The sequence below is a fragment of the Anabas testudineus genome, chromosome 14 (assembly GCF_900324465.2).
Source record: "Anabas testudineus chromosome 14, fAnaTes1.2, whole genome shotgun sequence".
NCBI classification, from domain to species: Eukaryota; Metazoa; Chordata; class Actinopteri; order Anabantiformes; family Anabantidae; genus Anabas; species Anabas testudineus.
This window is the reverse complement of record NC_046623.1, coordinates 9,918,158-9,937,278: the sequence shown is the minus strand read 5'-3', so window position 1 is coordinate 9,937,278 and position 19,121 is coordinate 9,918,158. Positions and strand designations below refer to the sequence as shown.

Below are 19,121 nucleotides of genomic sequence, written 5' to 3'. Positions count from 1 at the left end.
TGGTTTTCCATATTATATATGTTTGTGTACTCTGTTTTTGTTTTTTTTTTTGTCTTTCATTTTTGCGTATCATTTAATGGAGCTCTGTGACTTTCACACCACATAGCCCCTCTCCTTTCAGGACCCCTGTGCCCTGCAGGCCTGTTTGGTAACACATCCATGGGTATAAAAATAAGTACAATTTCAGAAAAAGAAAGAAGTTGATGATATTTTAGGTTGTTCTGCAAAAAACCAGCAGAGGTCAGTATTAGCAGAATGATTTTATAGCCCCCAGCCAGCATGCTGGAAAAACAATCTATGGTACATTTTGGCCCCTTAGGGCTAATTACAACTGAATAATAGTTGGGTTTACTGATGTTTTAATAAAATAACATTTAGGTTTGAAACAAATAAGGAAAACTAATAACTAAGATTTAAAACCAAACCTGCAAATATGAAGAATGCAGAAAGCAGTTTGTGAACCTCTCTTGCAGGAAATGTGAATTTCAGGTTCATAATGCTCATGTGTTTTAACAGCAGTGTGTCTGCAAAATCCACATCCCCAGGAAACATGTTTTTGAGGTGAGATAACAATTGTTTGTTTATGACGTTTTAACACCAAACCATCCTGACACACTCACTCTCCAAGTTTAGTTTTAGCAGGTCTGTCAGCACTGTGCTCTGCCACCTGATACCACAGGAGGAGAGCGTTTTCACTCGACACCTCAGACCCTCTCATCAACTGAGAAGGGAACTGAGGGAACAAACACCAGGAACTGTTGCTGGCCTGCCGCTGCTTCTGGTGAAGCAACTGTTTGTTGCTGTCGACCCCCGGGGTGTGTTCAGGGACACAGATCAAAGAAGCAACATGAGACCACTGCCTTTTAAAGTCAGTGCAAAGTCAAGGGTCATTCACGTCATGTTGGGCACACGTTCCTGAATGATGGGATGCTCCTGATCATACAACTCAGTGAGACAAATAGAGAAAAGAGCAGGACATTGTCCAAACTCTATAATTTATGATGCTATTATTTAACACAACATGGATAGATAGATAGATAGATAGATAGATAGATAGATAGATAGATAGATAGATAGATAGATAGATTATAATGATACCTCATTATAAAGCAGTCCTACACAGGAGAAGACATGTAAGCGGATGTTGAGTGACGGATACAGATGCGCTATAAATACAGCAGCAGTGCGCAGTTACATAATTTAGGTCTCACGCACTCACATCCCGCGATCCTCAGGACGTGGGACCGGATTAGGGACCTGTGATGCCTTGTCATCGCATCACGTGCCGACACCATCATATAGACCCGTGGGTGGTGGACCAAAATATGGTCACGGGACCTCCAGCGGTCCTGATAATTCCTGAACAATCTGAAATCTCTATGTGGATTAACCAGATGACTGGCAGCGGTGCCTCCACATATTGATCTTGTAGTTCAGGCTCTGTCACTGTTACATGTTACAGGAAGCACAACAATGAGGCATTTGAAAGTCGTGGTCAGTTAAAGATGCCATGTCCGTCATGTCAGTGACAGACATCAAGTGGACAGGAGCGGATGTAGAATTTCTGAAGGCAGATAACCACATCAGATGTGGGGACTTAGAGCTGACTCACCGTGCGTCTGTGCCAGCGGTGGTGGTCCCCGTGTCATACCCATATATACTGTGACGTGAATAACCACGCTTCTACGTCACTGTGACGGCGATGACGCAGAGGCCGTAGCGCACTCATAAGAAAAACGGTTCAGGGGGAAGCTCCTCTGGTTGGGACCACACTGGAATAGCATTGGAAACATATTTTAGTATTAGATGTGGTTGAATTTAATTGTGTACGTGCTTATTTATGTGTTGACAGTATTTAAATATTCAAATTAAAAGTCTCTGTGTTGCTGTTGATCAATCTTATTATTATTTTAATGTTGTATAGACTATTTGGTTATCATCCCTATAGAAACGACACTGATATTTTATTTCAGCTTGATATTAGTATAATATTAAAATATTAGTACTTGCTGTAGCTGCATTGATTTAATTTTCAAATGAACTTGATTCAATTTTGATTTTTATAACCTATATAATAGTTTAATAGGTCATCTTGGCCCAGTGTGCATACGTGGTGTGCACCAACAATACGAACCACGAACCCATCCTGTGGTGAACCATCGTTTTCTGTGCGCAGGCACTGCTGCTCTGCTCGGGCCTCGATGCTCTGCGCGCAACAGCAACGCCGCGCCGCGGCCCCGATCAGGAAGTGAATCTGAAGAAAATACGCGACTGTGGAGGTAGAATGACATAGAGAGGGGGAGAGGTGGGAGAGAAGCGAGCAGAGGAAGAAGAGACTGACGGAGGGAGGGATCGACCCCGGTTCTGGACCTGTATTGAGCTGCTCCCCTCTGGGATTTACTGCACCGCCTAAAAATGATCATAAAGGAATAGTAAGTAGCTCTGTGTGCAGGTGTGAGCGTGTGTGAGCGTTTTCCGTGTGGTTTCGCAGCGCTGACATTGTGGCCACTTGCCCGGGAGTGGAATTACAAGAGTGCTGCCGGGGTGATGCCCGCATCTCGTATCCGCTTGCCTCCGTATCTGTCATTATTCGTGCATCATCCATCACCTTACTGCATTTACTTAATAAACCGAGAGATATAAAGACAAGCAGCAGCTGTGGTTGCATCAGCAGCCGGCGCAGACATGGCTGTGCCCTTCACATTTTTTGCATCACAAGTGAAATCGAGAGGGTTTCACTGTGGAGAGCGATATAAATCCCTTTTTGCTGTGGTGCTAAAATGACGGATGCTCGAGAGGAGTGGTAGCGCTGGGGGAGAAATGGCTGGTGCGAGCCGCGCCGTGACGCGCCGCGCCAAGCTGGGACCATGTTATCGATGCGCGGTGAAGGTGAAACGACCGGCGGAGCATTCCGGCATTTACCTCTGGTGGAATTGAGACAGGGAGGTGTGGATGGACCGAGGGTGGAGGGATGTTCAAAGGGGAGAAGGGGTGGGGGTTGAGCAGGTAGGAAAGGTGGATAGGAAATAAAAATAAAAGAGAGAATGCGAGGTTGTGACGAACCATTCAAATATATCTCAGAAAGTGTCAGCTGGGCCCGATGGACGGAGTCGTGCGTGCAGAGGGAAAGATGTGGGCATTTTAACACGTTGCTGTAACACGTTGCTTTTGCAGGCCACAGTGTGCTGTGAGGATAAGTGAGGCCTTCTCACAATCAGCTGGTGGTTAGTGGAAGGGTAAGGCCGAGATGATGGAAATAAAAACCCCTCAGATATTAGATGAAGAGAGTATTAGTGCCTACATGTTCATGCTCTCAGCTGGTGTGAATGTGTCCATCATTATGCTTTGAGCATCTAGTGAGCCACCTGTAAAGTTATCAGTTTGGGTTCCTTCATGTTTTTAGTGTCACACCTACATTAAGATGATTCCTTCCTCTCTTTTGTGAAATAGTTCATATGAATTTAGTTATTTCCATTATTTATATTGCAGTTTTATTACAGCTACTGATGGGAAAAGAGCCTGGATTATATGGGCATACAGAAATGTACCAACATGATATTTTCTTGATTTCTCACATGTATTTAATCAATAAATGGTGCAGCACAAAAAGCTCAGGATCAGAGCGATGGCATGGCTAAACATCTGAAGTGATTAGGGAGAGTCTGGGCCTCAGCGGTCTGCCTGGAAATTAATTAAATCGGTCACGATTAAATGTTGAATGCACTTACACACTGTCAACACATGGGCACAGGAAGAGGCTTGTACATGCACACACACACACACACACACACACACACACTAAGATACCACCGTGGGGTCAAGAGACAGTGACTTGATCCACGTCCTGCAGTAGTGCAGTCGGAGTCTTTTGACTTGAGCACTGATCACCTGCACCACTGACCTAAATCTCCCCTGGTTCCCTTTTTCTCCACTTCTTGGAGCCTAAGTGCAATTTATGATGTGACGAAGAGAATTTGTTTCGGTGAGAAAAGGAGAAGACAGAAACAATGAGCAAGGCAGGAGGGGTGTTTGTTTTTTCCGAAGCAACAGAAAGACACCTGATATTCCTGTTAAGACCTTCAGACCAAGGAGATTTGTAGAGAGAGAGATTTTAGTCTGTGTTTTACTGATCGTTTAATTCCCCAGAGTTTTTAAATTGTGTGCTGTTGAATGTTTATCTCACACTAAGCTACACAAAATAATTATTTTCACAAATGAGCATCTTGAAAAGTGAGGAATAAATATTGTATCATGCCAGCTGCAGCACTTCATCAGCAAGAAATTCAGACGATGGTATAAGTCCAGTAATGTTTCATACTATCTTTGGACATTACAGAGCAGTTTTTGCTGTCTCTGCTTTACTTGCAGCATCTGGTCTCCCATCCTATCACTGGCCAGGACTTAGACCCAGATTACATTCAGTAGCGAGTGGGATGCAGGATTATGTGAATTTGGGCATACATCACACAGTTACAAAACAATCAACACAGCTGCATACCGTACACGTGCATTATGTGGTGCCAAATGCACAAGTGTCAGAGATAGAAGGCGCTTAAGCTGCTCAGAAATGGTGCGTGTACATGTCTGTACAAAGAGAACCTTTCTTCTCACGTCAATACTGTAGATGTATTTTTATAATATGTAACTGAACTAAATAGTGAACTAAAGTGTAACACAAAAAGTCTTCCTACATGCAAATCTTGATATTCACAGCACTGTAGTGTTTCACTGTGTGTATGTGCACTCGTTGGAGGGATCCACATGTGTACCTAGCCTCTTCCCAGATGGTGCTGGTGTTCACCTAACCTAGCCTGTGGAAACATTGAAGAATATTTAAGCGACCTTCGAACACTAACACCAGAACTATAAAATAAGAAAATGTCTATACAGTATAGCAGAAATATCCATATGTACATGGAGAACATCATAAGGATGTGTCAGCGAGCACACAACTAGCTGGTTACCACAGGGACAGAACAGCCTTACAAAATGGCTGCAAACTTTTCATTCTATAACATAATGATGATTATAGCCTATTAAATTCAATCAATAGTGATCTTACATAATCTTTGGTAGAAACTATTATAAACCTTTTTTCAGAAAAACTGAAGGATGACCTGACGTCTCACATCTCAGTTTTTGCAGCTGTTTTCCTGCTGCAGTGAAATATCCTTAGTGAATAGATCATCTATTCCCTTCTGGTGACTCAGTGTCACAGTGTCAAAGTGAAATACGTCAGTTTCATATTTAATTGGAAGTTTTATTTATTTATTTTTTGTACAGTTTGGAATTCTTATTAGATTGAGTTTGTGTCACTGTCACATGATTTCTGTGAGTTTATTGTACTATAAATAAAGTATTAAGTTGAAGCCTATGTGACAAAGACCAAGTTTTGTGAGAGTGGGCAGCACATTTTGCTCCAGAATACCTTGATAGTCATGAGATTTCATTGTGGATATCCTGTGCCAGCCCCAGACCATAACCAAGCCTCCTCTGTTTTACACAATAGGTACAGTATACTTTTCTTTGTATGCTTCATTTCTGCGTCTGTGAACTTAGAGCTGATGAGACTGATGTGTGTCCTCCTCGGTCGTCTTCCATTAAGTCCACTTAGGCTCAAACGGTGACTGATGGTGTGATCTGATGCTGATGTACTTTGATCTTGGATTTCACCTCTAATCTCTTTGGAAGTTGTTCTGGGCTCTTTGATTACCATTCGTATTATCTCTCTCTTCAATTTATCCTCGACTATCCTCTTGCAGCCACGCGTCCTGGGAGGTTGGCCACAGTCCCATGGATCTTAAACTTCTGAATAACTTCAGTGACCTTTTTTCTTTCTTTAAGGGGAGGGTGCCAATAATTCCACTTCTGTATGGGCCACAGTCTATGTGCAACTTAAGCTAGTACTAACATGAGACACAGAATCAATGGACTCTGCTCAGCTCAGCCCTCACTCCCCTTGCTCTGTTCTGCTCTTCCACCATGCTCTGCACAGTCAATCGGGTATTAGTCATTGAAATTCTCTGATTGGTTCGAAGGGTGAGACTCACTCAATACAATACTGCTATTTCTGTTATGTGGGTCTGACTATAGCATTTCATCAGCTTCTGAATGTATTTCTTTAAAAAAAAAATCAGATTAACGGTTGGTTTGCTTGTTATTTTATCATTTTATGAGCAACTTTCCTTCTTTCTCTTTCTCTTCCAGTCGTGTGATTCTTCCCATCTCTGTGGAAGAGGTAAGTTTCATTTCAATATATTTTGGCTGCCCCTTTAGACTTCAATATGTACATATATTTAATTTGTGCACATGTTCTAACACACAGTGTATATTTTAAATTCAATTCAGTTTGTATTTTCAGCAGTTCTTGTTGCCTTGATGAGCATCCATCATACTAAAGATGACAAAAGGCAACATTTTGGTTTGATCGTTACTTTATGATCAGATAGTCTTTAATCTACAAAGTCAGCAGTGTCCTCGCCCTCTTTCTCTCTGTGTGTCCCTTCGCATCAGTCATCTTCATTTCCATTGCAGTTTGCTCTTCTGTTCAGGCCTGCATTGTAAATGAGTCACATAAAACTACTTCCATAACACTGTGTGTACGTCATCGTCCTCTGCCTTATATTTATAGATTATTTTCACTTACACAAAAGTAATCTGATTTTCTTTGAGGCAATATTGAGATAAATATTGAAGCACTGCTCACACACACTAAGCAGTTTCAAGCATGAGTGCCCAAAGGAGTAATAACCTGTCTGATATTATATATATTCAATATATTTCAGTATTTCCGGTGCTTTCCTCAGGCTTTAAACCTGCACATGTTGCTTCTTATTAACTGTGGTTATCTTAATCATGCGTCTACATAATGAAACAGGTTTAATCTCGAACAGCAGCCCCGGAAAGCTGTGTAGCATTCAGCATGCTATGTCACGTTGGAAAAATACTAACTATTAAATGTGATCCACAAAGCCTGAAGACAGTTGAGTAACGTTGGCTGTCTCCGGAACCACATGTGCCCCCTCTGCCCTTGAATCACATCCCTCTAGAGCCTCGTCTTCTCTGTCTCCCTCTCTGATGTCTGAAGCAGCAGTCTTCTGCTGTTTGCTACTGAAGGCTAGATATTCCAAACACTTTGATCTGATTGTCCGTTTATTCACATATTGCCCACTATTTGATTTGGTTTAATTCAATTCTTCTTCCCTTTACTAGGGATGCCTTGTAGAACTAAACATTTATTTTAGGGAATTAATTTAGACAGTTTGAGCTGCTAATAGTGAAGCTCCCTGGAAAATACTCAATACAGAATTTTCTGCCTGTTAACGTCTTGCCAGAAGTCATTGGTTAAACTTTATCAGTTCTTTATTTTTGTCAAAGTAAACATTTCTGGTATAACCGGACATGGAGTCATCTGAAAAGGCAAGGTTAAATTATATTTGTCCAACCCTGTTTCCCAGGAGGCTCTGCTATTCCTGCATCCCATTTATTTAGTTGGCAGTTGTGTTATTTGCAGCTCATTTAAAGGAATCTGTCTTTCTCCCTGCTGTTCCCCAGGAATGTGAAGTGATTGAACGGGAGTAACCTTTTAAAGGGACACAAAAGGTCATGATTAAAAGAAGCCTGTACAGGGGCTATTTGGCTCACTCATCTAGTATCTAGTATCGCTGCAAACATATCTAGAATTTGGCTAGTTCAGCCAGTTCAGCATCCCTGTTAATTTCAGAGTTATGGCTATAATGATATATGAGTTATCTGTAATTACCACCAATGTCTAATCTTCCCCTGCCTTGGGCCTGTCACTGGTACATCATTTTTAGGAAAGTCTGCTTCTACAGCTCTAGAATTAGGATTCACTGATATGGTAAAAAATATTCTTTATGGTTTAGTAACACCAGTTTATTAACAGTAACATAGATGGATTGGTTCCTAGTCCAAAATAAAGGTGCAGCAACTTTTACAATCAACTAAAATTATGGTGCAAACTGTATTACATGTATTTATAGGAAATTATTATATGGGAGTCTACAATTCTACAATATGGATCCTGTGTTTTGTTTTAAGATGATTGCAGGGGGACACTTTTACAGTTACATGTGTGTAAACATGTAACATACAATATTAGGTATAATTTTACAGGATGCTAGTTTACATTAAATTACATAATAAAGGAAGATAAACTGAAACTGAATCTGAATCTGTGGAATCTGAACAAATAATAGAATAATTCTGTCTACATGGACTGGTTTCGTGTTTGTGGTGTTGTAAGTGTGTCTTTCTCTAGTCCAGCTTTGTACTAGAGTTATATGGTGGCTTAGAGGTGATTAAGAAGTGAATGGAGCCATTGTTCCTGTGTTTACACACTCACATGGACACCCAGGATCAGGAAAATACGGATTAGAGGAATAAGAGATGGTGAAAGTGTACAGTTTGTGAAAGAGGAAACAAATTCGGCTTAAAATAAAATAAGTTGAGGACACAAGGACAATGAAAACAGACAAACACAGTCCTAAACTCTGTGTATGACTGGGAAACTTAATTCATCTACAGGATAATACATGGAGTCTTCAACGTGCATTATAAACTAAAGGGAAACATCTGTTTATTTCTCCTTATAAACACTTTCTACCTCAATCAAACTACTTTTATTTCCTCTCCTCTATCTTTCAGTACCAGGTTGGCCAGCTGTACTCTGTGGCTGAGGCCAGTAAGAATGAGACGGGTGGAGGAGAAGGAGTAGAGGTGCTAAAAAATGAGCCCTACGAGAAAGATGGAGAGAAGGGACAGTACACACACAAAATTTACCATTTGCAGAGGTAAGCGGTTTTCCAACATGTTAAAATGCTTATAAAAGCCAGAAGCTCAGGTACGGATGGTGGAAGCAGGGTGAAAGCTGGCTCGGTCCAAACGTACTGATCCATGCCTGTGTGCGTAGTGGTGCTTTGAGCTAAGTGCTAGATTCTTCATGTCTTTATTCTAAGCTAAGCTACTCACCTGGTGACCTATAATGTATTTAGCGTACAGCTGAGAAAGCTGTCGTCTCATTCGTTGTTATTTTACTGACTATGCACACAAACATCAGCACCTAATCGCACATTAGTGCATGTGCCAATTTAAAATAATGTTAAACCTTCATCAGTTCGTCCTTCTTTTTTGCAGTAAAGTGCCGTCATTTGTCAGAATGTTGGCTCCATCTTCAGCTCTCAACATCCATGAGAAAGCCTGGAACGCATACCCATACTGTCGCACAGGTAGTTCACACAAATACACACACTTACCAAACAAAGTCTGTGCTACCAAACAAAAGCACACACAACATCAAATAGAAATGTTTTTCTAATTATTATATGTAGTTTAGTTTCAATCCACAATAAACAGGAACTTTACTGATCTCTATATCGGCACAAAGGGGCCTTCAGTAAGTCCCGTATAGAGCTTAGACTCACAGGATGTAATCTCTTCCATTGCATTTAACCAGTCTTTTAAGTCTGGGGTGGTGTCTATTTTTAGGAATAAGCCAGCAATTATATAATTATTATAGATTATAATATATAATAATTGAAAACGTATGCTATGATACCCAGAATTTCCATAACTCTTGTTGACACAGTTAATTTAAATGGAAATAGTGACGTTAAATATACAGCAATCATGGGCATCTATGTTGTAAAAGTGTGAACTCAGCTGACTTCAATTATTAGTGGTCACATAGATGCTAATCAGTCAAAGCACTTGTCCTCTCTCTCTCTGTCTCTCTCTCTCTCTCTATCTCGTCTCTGGGTCTCTGTCACCTTGAAGGAGTAGTTGAATAATTTACTGTATGTCCAGTGAGAAGAGCCATACAATCACTCCAGACTTTCAGGCTGAGATCATACACACACTGCTAGTTGCCTGACAGCCATCTGTCACACAGGCACACTGGACAGTCACAGACACAAGCTGAACCTGGACTGATTAATACTCTTTAACAATTTGTTTTGACTCCTGTCCTGTTGAGTACTGTAAATATTATTATATTCTTCATATGATCCTTAACTGCATTATTTTTCTTTCTCTCTGTTTGCTCCTCTGCTTTATTTCACCTGACTCTGCAGTTATCACTGTGAGTATGCTATTTTTTTTATTTATTGTGCTCACAAATTTCATGTATGTTTACATGGAGGACTCACCAAACTTTGATGCGCATGGACAGAGAAAATTAGCCTGAAAGTTGAGAAAGAAATTTGATCTATTTCTGTGACACAGCGGCAGAAGGGATAGTCAGACACGATTACTCCGCACGTGTGTGTGTTGGATGTGTGCGAGACAATAGTAGATTGAGCCCAGTCAATTGTATTTTCTGTGTTTCCAGCTTGCTTACATATTATTATGTATTTGTACTGTTCCCTCTTTATTCAGGATTATTTCTCTTTTCTCTGCAGAACGAATATATGAAAGATAACTTCCTGATCAAGATTGAGACATGGCACAAACCTGATATGGGACACCTTGAAAACGTAATTAGTAAAATTAGCAATTGTAATGAGCTGAGTATGCGTACGTCTGTGTGTATGAGTGTATGTGTATTGTATACATCTGTTTTTAGGATTTACAACATTAAGGCTTGCGTTACATCATTTTACATCTCACTGTCCATCTTGTCTACTGCATGCTATGTAGTGCCAACATTTCCCACTGCTTCAGTCTGTTAACTGCTCCTTTAATCAGAAATTCTTGCCTAGTTTACCCATAGAAGCATAGAAAACTGCAAAAAAGTGGTGCACATTGGCAGAGAAATGCCTCGCCCATGTATAATTTTCTAAATTTGCATCACGCATGCTTTTGAAAACATTTTTACCCTGAGCCTTGTCTCTGTTACCTTAGGCTGCCTGCAGAGACCTGTGCTTGCACCCATCTGTGCTCTGTGGTTCTCTTTCAGGTGCACGGTTTGGATGCAGAAACCTGGAAAAAGGTGGATGTAGTCTATATTGATATTGCAGATAGAAGCCAGGTGGAGCCAAAGGTAAGCAAAACATTCCTATTGGGTAGGTTACAGCAACTAGACCTTCTGCTTCTTCTTGTCATCTTATCCACGTCATTCATTCTGGTCTTTCCTCTGTGTCTCCAGGACTACAAACCAGAGGAGGATCCTTGCAGGTATAAGTCAGCAAAGACAGGACGAGGACCTCTAGGACCAGACTGGAAGGTGCAGAACAGCATCTTGTTGAATGTTTGAACCCACTGAAATGCATAATAAACAAAGTCCTCCAACCATAATAACTGATGTGCAGAATAAAAGGCATCACCAGTTGTTGCTTAGCGACTGTTTTGATTAACAGTGTTAAAACATTAAGCACAAGATATTTAATCACAATACAACCAGGGCCATAACTACTTTTGTGCACAGTGAGGTCATTTTGTTCTGGGAATTTGTAGGTGTTAATCTTCTGTGAGGTGGTGACATCTTAAAATGAAAAACAAGCAGTTAGTGGATATTCTAATCTTATAAAGTCTGTGGATTTTAATTTGATTATTGTAGGCCAGCTGATATATGTCCATCCATCCATTATCTATATTGCTGATCCTGTCTGTCATTAACCAAGATGTAAATCTACTGCTGTAATTATAGAATACAATGAAAACACTGATCCAAAAGATGTTGCTTTTTATTTATTTTTTTTACTTCTTTTAATAATTCTGAAATCTCCACCTGTGCACTTGCAGAAAGAGCTTCCTAAGAAGACAGAATGCCCACACATGTGTGCCTACAAATTGGTCACTGTCAAATTCAAGTGGTGGGGTCTGCAAAATAAAGTGGAGAACTTCATTCAAAAGGTTTGTTTGCAGTTCAGATTGTGGTATGTACCAATTTGAAGTCAAGGTCACAGTCAGCTACTGAGGAGGGATTGTTGACAACAAGCTGGTGACCATGATGTTGATCTTGCAGGAAACGCTTGAGTTATTTATTTACTGTGATCTCTCATCATTTTAACTGCTTCTCGTGTAATTAAACATCTTGATTTTATGTTTTGCTGTTAAAAATTCCCTTTAAATCTTTCCCTCATTACTTTTCTCAGCAAGAGAAGCGTTTGTTCACTAATTTCCACCGTCAGCTGTTCTGCTGGATTGACAAGTGGATTGATTTGAACATGGAAGACATTCGTCGCATGGAGGAGGAGACACGCAAGGAGCTAGATGAGGTGATTTCTCCAGATCTGATTTCCCCTTTATAAATAGTAATTCAGTTAGAGTGATGAAACAGGGTAGCCTGTGAGGATATGGAGAGATAAGTTTGGAATTTTTATTGAGCTACAACATCGCCGTTTATTTGTTTCGCGTGTTTTGTCAGATGCGAGTGAAGGACCCAGTGAAAGGGATGGTGGCTCTAGAGGACTGAGGTTGTGTCAGACTGTGAATGCTGCTGCTCATCAGGTGAGAGGAATTTAAGTGTCTGTGTGGGACACACAGATGTAGAACGTATGTGTTTTGTGATGTGATGCAGGGAGGAGCTTGGATGATAAACAGTTTGGCAGATGAGAAGTGGGCTGCTATATATACTGAGGAGCTAATAGGAGCTAGTTCCCAGCCTCTTTTGTTAATGCTCTCACCTCTTTCTATCCATTTCAGATCAGAATACCTAGACACCAGCGGATTCACATCCTCCTCCTGTTCTAACTGACACACAACACCCGACCGGATGGTCCAAACCCCCCCCCCCCTTCCCCTGGTACAATCTGGTTTTCAGGGACCTGGACCCAGAAAACTTGCAGTTTTCAGCTGATCTCCACCCCATCCCGCCTCCCTTGAGTACCATTCGTTTGTTTGATTTTTCATCCAGTCTTCTCACCTTAAGAACAGCTCTGAGGCCGCCAGTAGCAACACAATAGATCTTATCAGTCCTCTCTCTCCCAGTCTCTAAACTGTTTTAAACTACAGAGAATAGTGTCATTTATGTCAGCAATTTAGAATTTATTTCTACTTAAGATATCCTAATGGTGTATATACAGTATAGAGTATATCAAGGAGCTGAATAATTGTATTGAAATATATAAATATATATATATAATATATATAAACAGGGTTTTTAAAATGAGTTGTCTGTAAGTTTATCAGTGGATGCTTATTTTTTTTCCAGATCCAGTTGTATCTGCTCAGTGTTTTGATCCTGTGATTTTTTTTTCTTTCCCATTTTGACTTTGTCAGAGGACCTCATCTCCTCTATTTGTGTCATGCTTTATGGAAGTTTTTTTTTCCTTTGTGTGTTTCATTTTGTTGTTCGAACCAATTTGCAAGTCTACAAAGCGAAGCTGCAAGGTCGGAGCTGTGCTGAGAGTGTTCTGTTGATGTTGTCGATGTTACGCTCCCGACCTACCAGATTTTTTCCCCAGTATCTCTCTTAATATGCTGAGACGTTCACCGACTTCTCTGCTGCTTTGTGAGTTGTGTGTGTGTGCGTGCGTGTGTGTGGGTGCGTGCACGCTTCCGTGTGTGTGTGTGTGTGTGTGTTTTTGCATCATTGTTTTTAGCATCTGTAGGTTATCAAGGTTTTCAGCTGTATTTTTCATTTTTCTTTCACCAGAGCATTTCATATCTCTTCCATTTCATTAGGCTGTTAAAACAGAGAGTTTAGTGACGATTACTTCTGCATATAAATATACAGAGGCACACACACATACTGTACATAGAGAGAGAGTGTCTACAAAGATAGAAGTCAAACGTATCGTGCTACAGTGGAAAATGCACAGTACATGTTTGTCATTACAGTACACTAGAACATGAGTGCAGGACTTTCTTCTATTTTTTGGTCTGACGCTCCTTTTGTCACAGATTTTGCAGCCTTTATGACGGCGGCCACATTAGCTAACTCCTCCTGCTCCCTGTAGATACATACAGTAAATTGTTGTTTTGAAAGTAAAACGTTCTGAAAATGTGAATCAATTCTTGCCCTGTCACCCATTCTGTCATCCTCCAGTGGATAAATGGTCTTATCCAGCGATAGCAATAACTACCATGACATGTTGATCTCTCCTTAGTCATCATGAACTTATATTTCTCTACAGTTTGTTCCTAATTTAAGAACAGTTTTAGTAAAGCAGAGCCGGACTGAAAGTTGAGGATGGTTGTTTAGTTATTTATTTAACACTGGCTTTATTGTGTCTGTCTAAGGTTGAGGCCGGTTTTCTCCTGCTGGAATCTCATATTTCTGTATCGGTCATCGGCAACGGTGTATTGTTCTTTTTCTTTTCTTTTTTGCTTTTTGGTATACGCATGAGAGAACAGTAGCATGTCCTTGAAGAGATCTGATGCTTGCTGGGTAAAGAGGGGAGGAAGTAATGGAGCTAGAGTAGCGAGAACAGCAAGCGCTATCCTTCTTCCTCTCTGCAGTGTCTGTTTGGTGTCCTTCATCCTCACTTATCTTTTTCACCATTTACTTCACATCTTTCTTCACATACTTTAACCATTTGAAATTTTAAAAAGCAAGCAAAAGATATAGTAGCATCAAAAAAGGGCCATTGCTCATTGCTATGATCTCAGTGTGGGTCAACCAACTAAAACTAGCCTTTCTCAAATGTAGAATTCACCTGATTTAATACATCACACATGTCATATTCAGACATTCCTACGTTCATGTGGGTTGTGTAAAGCCAGAGCACAGTAGCAAATAATTCAAATCACATTTACTTTGTTGGCCAAAAGGATGATAAGGCATAAAAGGCCATTAATGAGATGTCTCTGGGCTTTATTGGTAAAATTCAACTTGCTTTGTGAACCTTTTTGTTTTTTTTTTTAAATATCTTCAAACACAATAAAACACAAATTAAGATTGTAAACTTATTTTTGTGAGGGATTTTCTGTCGCCTCCTCTGGGCCTGGATATCCAACCGCTCCGCCTCTCTGTATCCATCGAGCATCTCACTCACTGTCTGTGACGGGGCTACCAACTGAATCATGGAGATTTGTGGATGTACTGTATGTATTGACTTTGTAAATAGTAAATAAATTATTGTAGATGAACACACATATATATAGATCGGACTGTCCTGCCAAACCTACAGCCTAACCCAAGTTAAAATTCTTATTTCATAGCTCATTCATCACCTTTACTTAAACCTCAGTGACCACGTTGCTCTCACAGAGCTATTATTATGAGCAAATGTAAAGTCATAGTTGCTGAAATGTAGTGCTCAGAAGTCATTTGAGGAATATCATCTGCTGTAGACATAAAACAAATCACTCTGAATATTATTACAGATGATTTTGCTGCAGATTCAGGATCTTTCAGCAGAGCAGCGGAGCTGAGTTGCTGTATTTCTAGTCGGGATAAAAGAAAAAGATCCCATCCCACTGGCAGGACAGTGTATGAATATATATTTTTGTTCTAAATGTTGTTGTACCTCTGTTGTCAGTCTCTGAGCTACACTCGCTTCTCTCACTGAAAGGAACACATAACGGCAGCTTGGGTCAGTTCATTGATCCACATAATTAGTTGATGGTGTCGGTCCTAAATGGAGCCTTGGTGCGAGTTAGATTTTGCCTTCCTGTGGATAGTGAGGAGGATCAGGGGGAAATGATTCTACATTTACTGTAGGAGCAGCTTTAACCAGGTGCTGGTGGGTTTTAAGAGTCTAAGAGCCCGAAGATACCATTAAAATGTGTGAGAGAATACAGTTTAACAGAGACAATCTCATAGATATCTGTTGTTAGATTCCTCAATTTATAATCAGAGTATAAAACCAAACGATTCCACAATCCCAAACTGTTTTTAAATTGTTAAAAAAAATTCTCTCTCTCTCTATCTCATTGTCTTTCTCTCTATCACTCCTGTTAACTTGTCTCCTGTTTTTATTTCTTTTATTGTGAATTTGTGCCTTTTTGTCATCTTATCTTCCAATAACACTACTGTACATTGGAGACGTAAAGAAATGAATAAAAAGAAGCAAATCAACTGTACCGAAGTTCTGATGTGAAGGTTTTTTTTTTTTATTATTCAGCTATTATCAGTGTTAACTCAAGAGTTGTGATCTCACTTTTTATTTTAGCACTGTGGCAGGCGATGAGAGACAAGAGACTTGGTTTTTCGGTGCAGGATCTTTTATTGTTGCAGCTTCGAAATGAGTCATTTAACAAAACTCATCAAACTAAAACACACAGGCGCCCCCTGTGGTTGAATCAAAATATGGACCGTGGCAGGCAGCAGTCAGCAAACACTAAAAACACTGCAGGGTGAAATTAATCAGGCTTTGGATGGCAAAGATTACTTTAAATCCTGATTATGAGGCAGAAGAGGGGCCAGGACAGAGAGCTGCTCCACATTTTATGAGATACTGATGAGATTCTACACTATTTGTTGGTGTAGCGTATGAGAAGAAGTATTGTCCATTACAAACTTTTAAAGATCTTTCCGGTGATTTAGCTGAGTAAATACTATTTCCTTTCAGCAAGTTCAGATGACCTGTACTTGTCATAACCTTAGAAAGTGTAAAACCTGCTTAATTGTAAAGTATTTAATTCTGTCTGTGTCAAATCTGCTAAAGTGAACAAAAATGAACAGCTGACTAATCTTGAAAGGTTTTATTTCCCATCGTAAACTGTCAAAGCAAACCCAACACTACTACTACAACTACTACAGCTAAAGAATCTGATTTTAGCACTATGCTGTAGGATTGTAGGTCTATATACAGTTAATATGTACAATTACTTTACTGATTTACTAGAAATTGAAACCTTATTTGCCAAACATACTGCTATTTATTGTATTTTAAGTATTATAAATCCAAATATAAGACAACAGTTTAGTGTGAGAAGCTAAAGTTAGCCAATTTCTTTGTCTATGATGATGTATTCGTTAAGGCCTTACGATTATTTTGTGGCTAATCAATTGATAATTTAACTCTGGAACCCATATATTCAACAGGTGGGCTAAATACAATTTATTTTACATCCAGAGCAAAATATTTATAGCCCAATTAAGGTTAATTCTAACACTGCTGATATTTGCCAGGCATAGTGAGATACTGTAATGATTAAAATAAAAAAGTACATTTGAAAAAGGTATGTTAGTAGGACAGGAATAATTATTTCATTGACTAATTGTTTTTTCAGATATCTGTATAATATTATCAACTGCCTACAGTAATTCGTCATCACCAAAGCTGTTCATGTAAAAGAAATAACAGTATATTTATTATTCCCCCACGGTTGCAGAGCACCCTGCACATTCCATACGGCTGAGAAAATAAAGGATTAATAATGAACATACAAAGAGAGCTTTAGTGCAACAAATGCCATGCATCATGGTGACACTTGGTAAACAGACATGTCCATTCATGAAAAAGATAATACTTTCTCACTGGGTTGTTAACCAGCCTGGGATAAAAGCTTGATCCGATGTTACGCTTTAAGTCCAGAGCAGGCACCAGAAGGGAAACAGCTGAGAACAAAGTGAAGGAACCAAAAAGAATCAAACAACGGGTCTCACTGTGGGAAAGCAGGTCCAGGCTCTCAACTCCCCTTTGGAAGTCTCTATTATCTGTGCACAGGGGGTCTGCAGGTTTTTCTGGACAGCACAAGAGGGACACACGGAAAAAGGTACTGTGCAGAACGATAAGAAGCGCCCATTCACAGTAAAACACTAGCAATTCAAGGAAAAAACTGCTGTTAAACATCTTTAAGAATTTGAGAGAATGACGTTCTTGTTCACAGAAACCTTTTCCTTGAGTAGACTAATGGGAGCAGTCATGCGTTATCATCACAGCAAATAAAACCACAGCTGAGGAGGAAACTACAGTTTGTGAAACAGCTTTAAGGAAAAGTCAAGTTAAACATTTTTGTCTTGTCAGTTCACATTCGTTGTTGCTCTGATATCATTACATTTTATGAAGTGATATCATGACAATAAATACTACAATAGATACTTTTAATAAGGCTATACACAGCTTTGCATGCTGTGATTTACAGTAATCACATTGTGCAGACAAACACCTTCCATGTGGTCAATCATTAAGATTAGGACTTTTGGGATCACCATATTTTAGTACAATCATGCAATTCATGCTAAAATGTGTAGTTTTCAATTCCAACCTGCAGTCTTGTTGTTTGGTTCATGCAGTTTGCCTGACTTGTTGTGCAAATTTGACCTCATACCTTGAAGCAGAGCAATTATTAGTTAAAAAACTAAATATTTAAGGAGTTGATAATGGACAACTCCATGAATGCCAATTTATCAGTACTGGATGTGTAATAAGAAACTATGCTAACAAAATGTTATAGCTATAACATTAGCACAATAAGATTATTTTATTTTGTCAAACATCAGGAATCTTTTAATTAAACTCTGAAATACATGTTTTAAAAAAGGCATCAAGTGGTTCTGTTTTTACATGTGACCTTCAGGGCACTGTCACTTTAACGTGGATTAGACATGATTACAAAGCCATTTCACAAATGACTTTCAGGCACCCCTGTCAGGTTGAGCTTTTGTCTGTTATATTGGTCTCTGGTCTGCGCTCCCGCTAAACTGGCTGTAATAGAGGAAAGCGTTTGTACTTGTGCTGTGTGCTTAGGCATATGTGTGTCCACAGGGGAGAAAATGAGTACTGGAAGACTTCAAAGTGGGAGAGACAAGTGCAGGTAAGATCAGTGCTTCTTCTTCTTCTTCACATTAGAGCAACAAGAGAGAGAAACTCGGGACGAGGAAGCACAGACTTCAGGCAGAGAGGGGTGTACTGCTTGCAGAGACAGAGACAGCCCAGAAGAAGGAGGCATGTTTAAATTGCCTAACCTTTAAAAGTTCAGTAGTTTCGAGCCTTCGTAGACATCTGTGATAAAACCTTAATGGTCTCCAATTCACCCTTTCCAGTGAACCCTGTTGATTATCCGCTTAAAACTTGTGTTTGCTAAAGAATGTGCCCTAAGTCTCTGCATGTGACACTGTTACATGAAGTAACAGGGAGAAGTGGGGCACCAAAGATTAGCATTTTTATTCAAAGGGCAATATTCAGAGCTTCTCTATGTCTCTGTTTTCCTCTTACAGTGCAGTCTCCCACGCTTACAACTTAAAAAATGTAGAAGGAATATGAAAATACATTTTTATACTGGTCTCTACTAATATAATTCAGTCTTTTAACAACAAAACAAAGTCATTA

The 19,121-nt window shown here is 39.8% G+C and overlaps 1 protein-coding gene across 1 annotated transcript; it reads left to right on the top strand.

The window, feature by feature from the left end:
• Positions 1-2,288: 2,288 nt before the first annotated feature.
• On the top strand, positions 2,289-15,909 carry pitpnab (phosphatidylinositol transfer protein, alpha b). Its single transcript, XM_026373381.1, has 12 exons — positions 2,289-2,432; positions 6,208-6,238; positions 8,668-8,813; positions 9,157-9,248; positions 10,092-10,099; positions 10,419-10,493; positions 10,916-10,999; positions 11,105-11,182; positions 11,701-11,811; positions 12,054-12,176; positions 12,326-12,408; positions 12,604-15,909. Exons 1-11 carry the CDS (start codon positions 2,416-2,418, stop codon positions 12,371-12,373), a joined length of 813 nt encoding a protein of 270 aa, XP_026229166.1. The 5' UTR covers positions 2,289-2,415; the 3' UTR covers positions 12,374-12,408; positions 12,604-15,909.
• Positions 15,910-19,121: the final 3,212 nt, after the last annotated feature.